Here is an 11,568-nt window from a genome sequence, read left to right as displayed (position 1 = left end):
CTACTGTGCCCACCATTAACATTTGTCTGTTTCCTTCTTAGCAGTTCACACACTCAGGTATTACTTGTTTGTGTTTTTCCCCATCTTTCGCACCAGACTGTACATTACCCAAGGACAGGGGCTCTGTCCTGTTATGGCTCAGTGCATGGTACAATGTTTGATAAAGGAGTGGATGGATCCCAGAGTCACCCGACAAGAATAACTAGCTATCATCTAGTTTTCCAGTCTCCCTCCAAAACTGAAGCTTAGCTGGGAACAGTGGTTTGGCCATAGTCACACGACCGGTCGCTATTTGAGAGAAACAAGACTAGTACTCACACACAACCACCATCTCCTCCAAGCCTTGGGTTGGGAGGTCCTGGTGAAGCATGGGTGGGCTTCACAGGGGAAAGGCGTTGGGACATATGCTTACTTCTTGCCACCAAATCTAAGAGGCAGGTACTATCGTCACCATTGTCACCATTATAGTCACTACCACCATCACCATCCCCATCTTACAGATGAGGAAACTGATTTACGAGATTTCCTGACTTGCTGGAATCCCCCCAGCTGGCAAGTGGACGAGGAAGAGTTCACTTCACCCAGCATCAGGACTGTGCCAGAGCCTCGTTCTGTCCGTCTGTACAATGGGCGCTTCCTGGGGTGGGCGGAGTGCAAGATGACGGAGGCAGGAGCTCGGCTGCGGGAGCAGTGAGGAACAGGGCCAGATCAAATTCCCCTTGGCAGCCCGCGGCCCTGAGCCGGGAGGGGGGCGTCTGGTTCTCATCACAGGCGGCGGCGGGCGGGGCGGGGGCAAGGCGCCGGCTCCGAGGGGCCGCCGTCGGCCGCGGGGTCCCACGCGGGGAGCAGCCCCCGCCCCGCCCGCCCCGCCCCGGCGGCCGCCCTCGGTGGTGGCCCGGCCCTCTCCGCCCGCGGCTCTCCCGTTCTTGTCTGTCTCTAGTCTCAATCACCGTGCGTCTCTCCTGCACCCCCTCTGTCTCTCTGCCCGAATCCCCGGCTCCCCTCGCAGATGAGGCGGGGTCGGCGCCCCGGGGCCAGCCCGCTCCGCCCGCTCCAGGGCTAGGTGGAGGGTCTGAAGCTGCATCCGACAGACAGAGGCACCAACGCGCGGACCGGACCCTCTGAGAGTCACCCAGGAGAGGAGCAGCCGTCGCCGCCGCCTGTACCCCGTCACCATGGTAACGCCTGCCAAGGCCTGGACCACCTTGCTCTGTCCCCTGTTGATGTGCACAGCCCTAGAGGGGGTGTCCAAGGCAGACTCCTTTAACGTGGAGACCACCTTCAGTTCCTGGCCAGGGGTCTGTGCTTAACTGCCCCCACCAGCAGGGGTGGGGTAGAGGGTGCAGGAACCCATCTCTGGCGATGGCTTCCCCCCTCCTCTCTGGGCCTGCTTCTGTCCTTGTGTGAAGTGGATGCATTAAGATTGGATGTTTGGTAAACTTTGATACTGCACCATCCCATTGCACAGATCAGAGCTGAAACCTAGCTCTGAACCTTGGACAAACTTGGGGTGGTGTTACATTTCAGACCTGAGGCTGAGGGTCACAAATGTGCCTTGTTGTCAGTGTTTGGATGGGGACAGGGTTCAAGTCCCCTCTCAGCCCAGTCCGGCGCCACAGGGCAAGGTGGGTTAGGGTACTGAGGGGAGAGGAGAAACTTGTTCACCCAGACTTGCTGTGGTGTTGCTGCTTTCAACTCAGAGAAGCAAAGTCAGGTCTACTTATTGGTCCAAGAGGAAGTGCTCCCATGGGAATTGGGTGGGGGGTAGGCCTAGGCGAGTGGAAGAGGGAGGAGGGACAGTTATACCCCCAGGCCATGTCTTTCTGAGCTGGCACCTTGAGAAGGTTGGGGTGCTGTGTGTGTGTGTGTGTGTGTTTGTGCCAATATCTGGAAACAGAATGAAAGAAAAGCTTGTTTTCAAGGAATCTCAGCCCAGTTTCAGCCAGGAGCCCCGGGCCGGTTCACAGAAGTGGTGGGGATTTGGAAAAGGGCTCTGGGGACAGGCCACAACTTTAATCCCTGACTGTGATGGATGAGGTTGAATCTGTGTCAGTTGAATTTGTGCAAATGCAGACTTCTATACAGACAGGTTCACACATACACACACAGAGCATCCAAACGTTCTCACACCGCTGAACACACATGCCCTCTCGAACCCGAGCCTTGTATGCCTGCTCCCCCAGATTGCTAGAATATGAGCTTAATCACCTGCATACACACCATAGACATACTGTAAAACCAGACTCTTAAATCCACACACTGCAGGGCAGGTATACACGCATGTTGCTCTTGGAGCTGTTTGACAATAGTCATCATGGGTTAATGGATATTCACCTCTCACCACAGGCAAGGCTCTGAGCTGGGCAATTTACATACGGGAGATCATATAACTCACACCTCCTCTAACAGTAAACCTGCTGTATCTCCACCCCACAGATGGAGACCCAAAGCTCTGGGAACTTAAGTGACTGCCCAAGGTCACTCCTATCAGGAAGTGGCAATTAGGACAGCCTGAATTCTGAACCTGCTCTGGGTGGTCTTGGCCACCCCAGAGCCATTTTTCCCGGTTTCAGACTTAACACAGTTATTCGTTTTAGAATCCAGATGCCCTGCTGAGCCGCAGACCCCTCAGATCAAAGCTCAGACACTGAGTGGCTCCTCTCAAAGGGTGAACAATTCTTTCCTGAATGGGAGTGAGGGATGGATTTTCCTCTTATCTCTGTCTTTAGATATTAAAGGTTGCCACTTGCTCATCTTTTCTGGAGTCAGAGTACTCCAGCCTCTCTGACTTTGGTTCCGAGTTTTCATGTTTCATGCTCTCTTCTGCCACAGGGCCTTTGCACATACTATTCCTGCTAGGTGGAACACCTTCCTCTAAATGAATTCCTATTCATCTTGTGAATCTCCACCCGATGTCACCTCCTCAAGAAAGTCTTTCCTGATTCCTGCCTTTCACTCTAGCATGCTATGTATCTCTATTTCGTGGCACCCATCACAGCTGTAATGTTTGTGGGGTGATTTGATTAATGGCTATTTAGTGTTCTGGGCAGCCCAAGGTCAGAGTATCTTATGACAAGGGCTTAGGGCTTACCTAGTCCCACATTTCTGAAATTTCCATATTATTATAATAATTTTTGCATAACTACTTACTGGATAAGGTGTAAAGAAATTATAAAATTTACTACTTATTGTTTACTTAATATTTTCTTGAAATCAACTACTTCGTAAGTTTAAAAATATATTTAAATAGGAAATCTTATGCCCATGAAAAATCGGTATTCATTGTCATGAATAGAAAGTAACTGTAAAAATAAATGCATGAAAGTGAATATATATTGGAAAATTGTGGCTGGATTAAGTTGAATGTGGATGATTCTAAGCCCAGGACTATTTTCTTTCTTTTAAAAGAAGTAGAAGCTAAGTGTCTAAGAGGTGTTCCAGGTATATTGGCACTGAGCTTTCTCTTTGGTCTCATAAAGAGGACTGGGAGAGAATTAGAATAACTTTCTTACTGTGATTTTCACATTAAGTTCATGTCCTCCCCAAATCATCTCATGGGCCACCTGTGATCCCATCCCATGCTTTGAAAAATGCTGATTGAGTCCAATTCAATTCATTCAACATTGCAAAGTACCTATCTTTGCAATGGTAGGTGGTCCTCCAAAGCACCTACTGTGTGCCAGGCCCTGTGTAAGGATCAGGGCCTGGAGATGAGTCAGCCCTGGTCCCTGCCTGAGGGGCTTGCGGTCACTGGGGAAGGCAGACCACTCCCTGGGAATTCTGTGCTGAATGATGGGCAGGGGAGTCCATCACTTTGCCTGGAAGCACACATAGCATGAAAAAATTAAAGCTATGGGTCGAGCGAGTTCTTTGGTGGTCCAGTGGTTAGGACTCAGGGCTTTCAGTGCCCTGGGTTCAATCGTTGGTCAAGGAACTACGATTTCCACAAGTGGCAAAAAAAAAAAAATGCAGGTGGAGCAGGGCTCTGAAGGGTGAGGAAGAGCTCATCCAGTCTGGAGAGGAGCTCGTGGGAGTTCAGGATGTGCTTCCCAAAGTGGGGAGCCCACAAAGGGTCCTGGAAGGGGAGACTTCGATGGCACTTAGATGAACATTTCTCATTTTGCAGCTTTTCTTCTTAATGAGTGTTAGGAAGTGATTTAAACGGCAGGAACACATGATAATAAATACAAATAAATTCAAGTTGAGAATGAATTGACAGAAAGATGAATAGGAAGTATTGGGCTGGCCAAAATGTTTGGGAAAACCCAAACAAACTTTTTGGCCAACCCTATAAATAATGGATATTAAAGAAACAATAAACTAGGTTAGGTGAACAGTAAGAAAAACTCATGAATGAGATACATGGGTCATTGGGAAGCCCTGAGCTAGGGTGTATTGTGTATTAGACATAGGAAGGGGCTTCTGGGGAGATTAATGGGCCATTAATGCCAGGCTGAGCTGCTTAGGCAATGGGGAGCCTCTCAAGATAGTTGAGCAGTGGAAGGTTACAGTTGGGTCTGTGTTAGAAAGACCATCGTGGCCAAAGGGGAGCCTAGCCAGGTGGCAGGGAGCCTGGGGAAGAGGCAGAAGAACTGGTAGTTATGTGGGCAGGTTCATATGCTGGCTCTACCATTGACTTGGGCTCAGTTTCTTAATCTGTAAAATGGGAATAAATATATCCATCTCATAGAATTGTTGAGAAGATGAGATAAAAGAATGTATGGAAATTTTTTAGCATAAGACATGCCACAGAAGCCTGCTCAGTAGGAAGAAGCTCTAGTTATAACTGTTATTAACCTTATGTGGTTTGGATGGGAGATGAACCCCAGGGCAGAGGCAAAAGGGCCAGGAGGGAAAGGAACAAACATAGAACCAAGGCCCAGAGAGGTGAACCAAGTTGCGCAAGATCACACAGATGATACACAACAAAGCTAGACTTGAACGTGGGTCTGCTGACTCCCACTTGCTTTTTAGTTCACTGCATCTGAGTTGTTTTTCCAGTTTCTGAAAGTTGTTTTTTTTTTTTTTTTAATAAGGAGCCAATTCTCACTCATACTTCCACCCACACAAAACTAAAAAGGATTCAAAGCAGGAGAAGCTTTAGATGGATGTGAGCAATAACTTCCTGGCACCCAGAGCAACAGAACACTGGTTAGATTTTCCTGCCTGGAGAAGTTCAAGGGGAAGGTCCCAGGTAGTTGAGTCTGGCGGTCACAGCTTGATACCTACCAGGCTGCATCAGGCTCACAGATGTATTTGGTTTGGCCAAACTTTAAAATATTGGGAGGTTTTACTAAAATGTCAGTGGATCTGGCAATGCTGGGCAAAGGCAGCACTGGGCTGGAGCTGATGAAATGGGGCGTGTGCCCCAGGAGCCACAGCTCCCTACTGCTTCCCTGATTCTGAGTCCCACCATAAGGGGTCACTCGCCAAAGGGCTAGAGGGGTTATTTTCTCACACATAGACCAATTCCGTTGTCCATGTCAACTCTCAGGCCTCCATAGGCACTTGCATCTGTGGCTGCTGGTTTAGACCTTCCCTGGACCTGAGTAGGAAGATGGATGAGACAGACTTTTGTAAACTTTCTCATTACCTGTGGGTTAAGTGATCCCACTGGGGAACCATATCCCAGCTCCAGTCCTTCCTGGACCTGATTATACCTTGAATTCTAGAAAGGCCCCACTTGGAATGGCCTTGGAGATAGATAAGCCCAATGCCCCCATTTTACAGATGGGGAAACTGAGGCCAAGATGACTCAGTGAGTCAACGGTGGAATCTCATCTTCCCTTGGCATTTCTGCCACAGAGGAGAGCAGGAGTTGAACGTTGTAGCCCGAGGATACTGCTTACCTCAGCTTTCCTCCATCCTGTCTCTTCCCAAGCTTGGAGGTGTCAATACTCGGTGATGCTAAAATCTGTGCCTGTTGGAGCAAATGGATAAAGCTGGGCCTTTGAGAGTTCAGCCCACCTCTCAAAAGGCCCAGCTAGCCACATCTGGTGAGACCATTTAAAAAGGGAACCAGACTTAAAAATGCACTCACAATCACACTTTTATATCCCCGTCCCCCAATTATAAAATCTCTACAGGCTGGTTACAGAGTGTTTGGAAAATCCAGCGACTGAGAAGGAAAATTAAAACTGCGAATTACAAGCCCCTGCCCCTCACAGCCCTCAGGGGTAACTACAGTTAACACTTTATTTCATGGCCTCTCAGCTTACACACATTTTTACACAGTGGAGATCACACTGCATGGGAATTTTTCTTTAAAAAAAATTCCAGTAGTCAGAAGCGTACTTACCGCTGGAATGGGAGAGTGGTCTGGGTGGGGGCCTCTTTCTTGCGGGGAGGGGCGTGGAAATCTTGACTTTTCAATTTGGGTAGTGGTTCCAGGGGTATGTACAGAGCTAAAAATACATCAACCTGTGCCCTTTATGTTGTGTTAGTCGTTCAGTCGTTTCCAACTTTTTGCAACCCAGCAGGCTCCTTTGTCCATGGAATTCTCCAGGCAAGCATACTGGAGTGGGTTGCCATTCCCTTCTCCAGGGGATCTTCCCAACTGAGGAATCAAACCCAGATCTCCTTCATTGTGGGCAGATTCTTTACCATCAGAGCCACCGGGGAAGCACTTTCTATTTGCTTATTTTACTTGATAAAGACAAGACTTAAGATTATAATAATAATAGAGGCTGTTTGCAAAGACATTGATCAGAAATTTACAAACACCCATACTCCCTGTTCCTCTCGTGCCCAGACAGGACTGCCGGGAACAGGCACTCTTCTCTGTCCTTTGGCATCATACAAGGTACCGTGGGTCATTCCAGAAGTCTGTGAGCCTGGTACAGGTGGCAGCCTTGCAGGCCGATCCTGCCAGCCCCACTGGTGTTTCCATCTCTGGCACTGGGTCACAGGGGAGGGGGCTGGGGAGCTACAGACGGGCTCTGGGCTGTGACACCCTCTTCTTTCTCAGCTTCAGGCTGTCTCCTGCCTCAGATTCTGTCGAGGAGCAGTTAAAGGCGCAGCCAGGCTGTGCTCACAGGGGAGGAATGGAAACATGTTGATTGAGTTTCACGGAAATCATTTTGAGGGGCCCACGTCTGGCCGACGGTGTTTGGGTTCCTGTGGTCCCAGGCTGGGCTGCTCGGTTGATTTTGAGTGGAGACTGGCCAGCTTTCCTCTCTGCAGCCGCCTGGGCCCCGTCACCGTGTGCTTCCCCCAATACTTGGACAGCTTATGAGCCCCTGGGGTTCAGGCCTGTAGCAGGTAATGCTCTGGCCAAGAGCTCAGAGTCATGTTAACTTGGAACATTCTTCCTTTTTACTGGCTGCTCCTTATATGGTTAGAGTGTGCGGCCAGCTGAGCCAGTGTGTGAAAGCCAAGGAGTCCCAGGCTAGAAGCCTGTGACGGTGAGAGGTAAACAGTGTCTTTAGGCTCCACTTGAAACAGGGCAAGACAGACAGCTGGGAAGGGCGCCCCCAAATCTGGTGGCTGTTGGGGACCCCAAGGCAGACCCCCAGGGATGAGGCAGAGGGTAGACTTGACCCTCCCAGACCTGGGTTGGATCCTGGCTTTTTCTCCCCTTCTCTGTGACCTTGGGCCAGATCCGCCTCAGTCTCTTTATCTGCAAAATGGGGTGTTCCTATTTTGCCCCTAGGATGATTGTGTGTGGCCAAACAATGTGAGTAGAGGGTGTCGTTCACAGCAGTGCCTGGAAACTCTTATTAGTATGGGGGTGACCCTTGTGGATTCGGGAAGGGACCAGATGTCTTCACACAGAGGCCAGGACTTGAGCTTTGTTCTACAGGATGAGTAAAAATAAATAACAGTTAATAACAATAACAACAACAGCAGAACGTTTACTTTTCTTATGACTTCCTATATCCCTTATCTCCTTCTATGTCCAGAATAGGCATCTGAGCAAGACAGGCAGGGGACTACAATTCCTATTTACAAATGGGGAACTGAGGCTCATCATTTTTTCTTTCCCCCAGATATTGGGATGCAGGCTGTAGTTGAGACACAAGTGGTCCCAGACTGAAACTAAATAACATGGAATCGTGTGGTTAGAGTCTGTCTCTTTCAAACTCTCCTCTGATCTGAGCACCCAGGGAGTAAGCCTCCCTCTGTGAAAAGATGTCTTTAACACCTTTCTAGGGTGTGGTGATCTCCTTTGGGAAGAAAGAGAGATGTCCTGGCCTTCAGGAGGTCACCAAATGTCCCTAGAATTTAACGGCAGTATTTCTTTTCATTGTTTACTGTTTGTTTTCAATATTTTTTTTTGAAATACAGTTGACTTACAATGTTATGTTAATTTCTGCTGTACGGCAGGGTGATTCAGTTATACATATATACACACTTTTATGTTATTTTCCATTATGATTTACCAGAGGATATTTTTTAAAGCAAACACTGCTTTCTTAGAAGTTTATTTACTGTTTTTATTTTTGGTTGTGCTGGGTCTTTGTGGCTATGCACAGCCTTTTGCTAGTTGTGTAAGCAGAAGAGGGGCTACTGTTTGGCCGTGTTTTCTCACTGTAGTGGCCCCTCTTGTTGGGGAGCATGGGTCCTGGGGCACATGGGCTTCAATAGTTGCTGCACGCGGGCTCAGTGGTTGAGGCGCAGGGGCTTAATTGCCTCACGGCAGGTAGGATCTTCCTGGACCAGGGACTGAACCCATGTCTTCTGCGTCGGCAGGTGGATTCTTAACCACTGGGCCACCAGGGAAGTCCTACCATAGGCTGTTGAATGTAGGTCTCTGTGCTTACAGCAGGACCTTGCTGTTTATCCATTACCTTTTTTTTTAAAATTAAATTTTACTAAAGTATAGTTGCTTTGCAAATCCATTACTCTTTCTTTTAAAAATAGTTTATTTTTATGGAAATTGAATAGTAAAAATAGATTTTATACAATAAATGTGTAATTATTTTATAGTTGTATATTAAATTATTTGCATAAATATACACTTACAGAGGGGTTTTTCCAATGGCTCAGTGGTAAAGAATCTACCTGCAATGCAGGAGACATGGGCTTGAGGTCTCAATCTCTGGTTTGAGAAGATTCCCTGGAAGAGGGCATGGCAACCCACTCCAGTAGTCTTGCCTGGACAATCACATGGACAGAGGAGCCTGGTGGGCTACAGTCCATAGGTCACAAAGAGCTGGACATGACTGAAACAACTGAGCATGCAGTTACATGAGATATATATATATATATATATATATATATATATATAGCTATTATAATAATACATGTAAATATACTTATGAATAAATATAAAGAATACATATTTAAATACATTTAAAAATAAGTATATATATATATATATATTTTAAATAAATAAAATAATATTAAAAACTACCCAATGCATCTTTGGTCTATTTTTGGAGTTACACTCTAGTTAGGCCAATTTATATTGGTTTTTCCATTTAAAGTAGTGATATAATAATAATTGTAACCTGACTACAGAAAAAGCAGTGATGGCTGTTGTTTAAAGCACCTACTAAGTGCTCGACTTCGGCAGAGAATCTACATATACTCTCTCACTCAACCTGTCTCAACTCTTTAAGGCAGGTAGGATGACAGTCTCCAGCTTTAAAGATGAGGAAATTGAAGCAGAGAATTAAGTCACTTGCTAGGTCAAATGACCAATAAATGACAGAGCTAGAATTTGAATTCAAGCAATCTGGCCGCAGTCTCATAACCAGTATGGTGACATAGTCTCCATTTAAGATGCAGTTATGGGGCCAGGTTCAATCCCTGATCCAGGAAGATCCCACATGCCAAGGAGCCACTAAACCTGTGCTCCAACACTACTGATCCTGCGCACCGCAAGCACTGAAGCCACAAGCCAACGGAGGTCCAGCACAGCTGAAAATAATAAATAAATGAATTTTTTAAAAAGATGCAATTATGTATGTACGTTTTTAAGAAGTAGTAAGCGGAGGGACTTCTCTGGCAGTGCAGTGGTTAAGCCTTTACGCTTCCACGGCAGGGAGTGTGCATTCCTTCTCTTGTCTGGGAACTAGAATCCTGAAGCGTGATCAAAAGATTTAAAAAAAAAAAAAGTGAGTGGATTTGAAGAAAAGTAGTAAATGATGACAGTACAAAAGGTATTAAAAAGAAAACATATTCAGATATGCTAACATTCATGAAGGTGACAATAAATGATTAAATTTCCAAAAAGAAAACAAAACATAACTAGCCCAACTCCATGTGCCCACGAGGAATGAGGCCCAGCAAGGGAAGCACCTACTCCAGGCAGCACAGTGGAGTAGGACCTAGGAGAGGGGAGGGATGGGTGGTGGCCTACCTTTGACTATCTGTGAGTTCATGGATATCAGACAGGGTCCCCCAACTTCCTGTCCCCACTGTGGCCCCAGTATTAGATGGCCGGGGAGGAGAGGTGGTATTGGGATTACTGGGTGTTGACCAGGGGAGGCGTTGAGAGAGGTCACCAGGCCAGATGAGCTTTTCGTAGTTCTTTGAAATCAAACCCCATCCCCAAGTTAGTGTGAAAATAGCCCCTCCTGGGCTTGCGCACTGCTGTGTGTGGGTGTGTGTCCCTCTGAGCTTACTGTCATGTCAGGACCCTCTTTCCTTCAGAGTGGGGGCTGTAGACATTCATTCATTCATTCATTCTACAGAGAGCAGTAGAGGGCCTCACTTGTACTCAGCTCTGTGGGTACTGGGGACCCAGCAGTGACCCTGACACTTGTCTAAATGCTCTGGGCTAGCATCCCTTGATTTATAGCCTCCTGGCATTGGAATCTTTCTGGGATGGAGAAATGCATTCTTCCCTCTCCTCAAAGTCTCTATTTTATTTCCCTATCTCCAGGGACCTCATTTAGAAAAATGATTTTTCTGCCCTAGATAGGCCCTCTTTATGTTGCTGTCTTATTTATTCTCATCTTCCTTTACATCCCTCAGCAATAGCGGGCACCCAATCTGGGGCAACCAGAAGGGCTTTCATCAGTCTTTTTAAGAGCTGAAAATCACAACCCACGGACCCTATTACTATACCTGGTTGGGAACCTCTGGCCTTGTCCCACTTGCCCATTTTATGGGTGGAAAAGCTGTGATTCAGAGAGGGACACTTTACTCATCCCTCCGCATTTACTGAGCACCTATTTTATGCAAGGAATGAAGACCCTAGATGAATAGGAGCCAGTGCTGGCTGTGTTAGTTTCTGGTGCTGCTGGAATAAATGACCACAAGTCTAGTAGCTTACAGCAACATGAATTTGTTAACTTGCAGCTTTATAGATCAGCAGGTCCAACTCATTGGGCTCACATCAAGGTGTTGATGGGCTGCATTCTTTTCTGGAGACTCTCAGCGAGAATCTGTTTGCCTTTCCCAGCTTCTAGGAGCCGCCCACATTCCTTGGCTCTGCCTCCATTTTCAAAGCCAGCAGTATGTCCTCTCTTGGATGCTTCTTCCAGTCACATTTCCTCCTGACTTTTGCCTCTTCTGCATTCTCTTCTACTTTTGAGGACCCTTGTTACTGGATTGGGCCCACTTGAATAATCCAGAATAATCTCCCTATTTTAAGTCCAGCTGATTAACAACTTTTAT

At 47.0% G+C, this 11,568-nt stretch overlaps 1 protein-coding gene across 1 annotated transcript in view; it reads left to right on the top strand.

The window, feature by feature from the left end:
• The first annotated feature begins 813 nt into the window (after window positions 1–813).
• KIAA1755 (KIAA1755 ortholog) overlaps window positions 814–11,568 on the top strand; it is a 38,708-nt gene continuing 27,953 nt past the window's right edge. Inside the window, exon 1 of the mRNA XM_020909298.2 lies at window positions 814–1,178. Within this exon, the coding sequence (XP_020764957.2) occupies window positions 1,176–1,178 (3 nt within the window). The 5' untranslated portion in view covers window positions 814–1,175. The remainder of the gene's footprint in view (window positions 1,179–11,568) is intronic.

The sequence above is a fragment of the Odocoileus virginianus genome, chromosome 9, assembly GCF_023699985.2.
Source record: "Odocoileus virginianus isolate 20LAN1187 ecotype Illinois chromosome 9, Ovbor_1.2, whole genome shotgun sequence".
NCBI lineage: Eukaryota > Metazoa > Chordata > Mammalia > Artiodactyla > Cervidae > Odocoileus > Odocoileus virginianus.
This window is presented reverse-complemented; position numbering and strand designations above follow the sequence as displayed.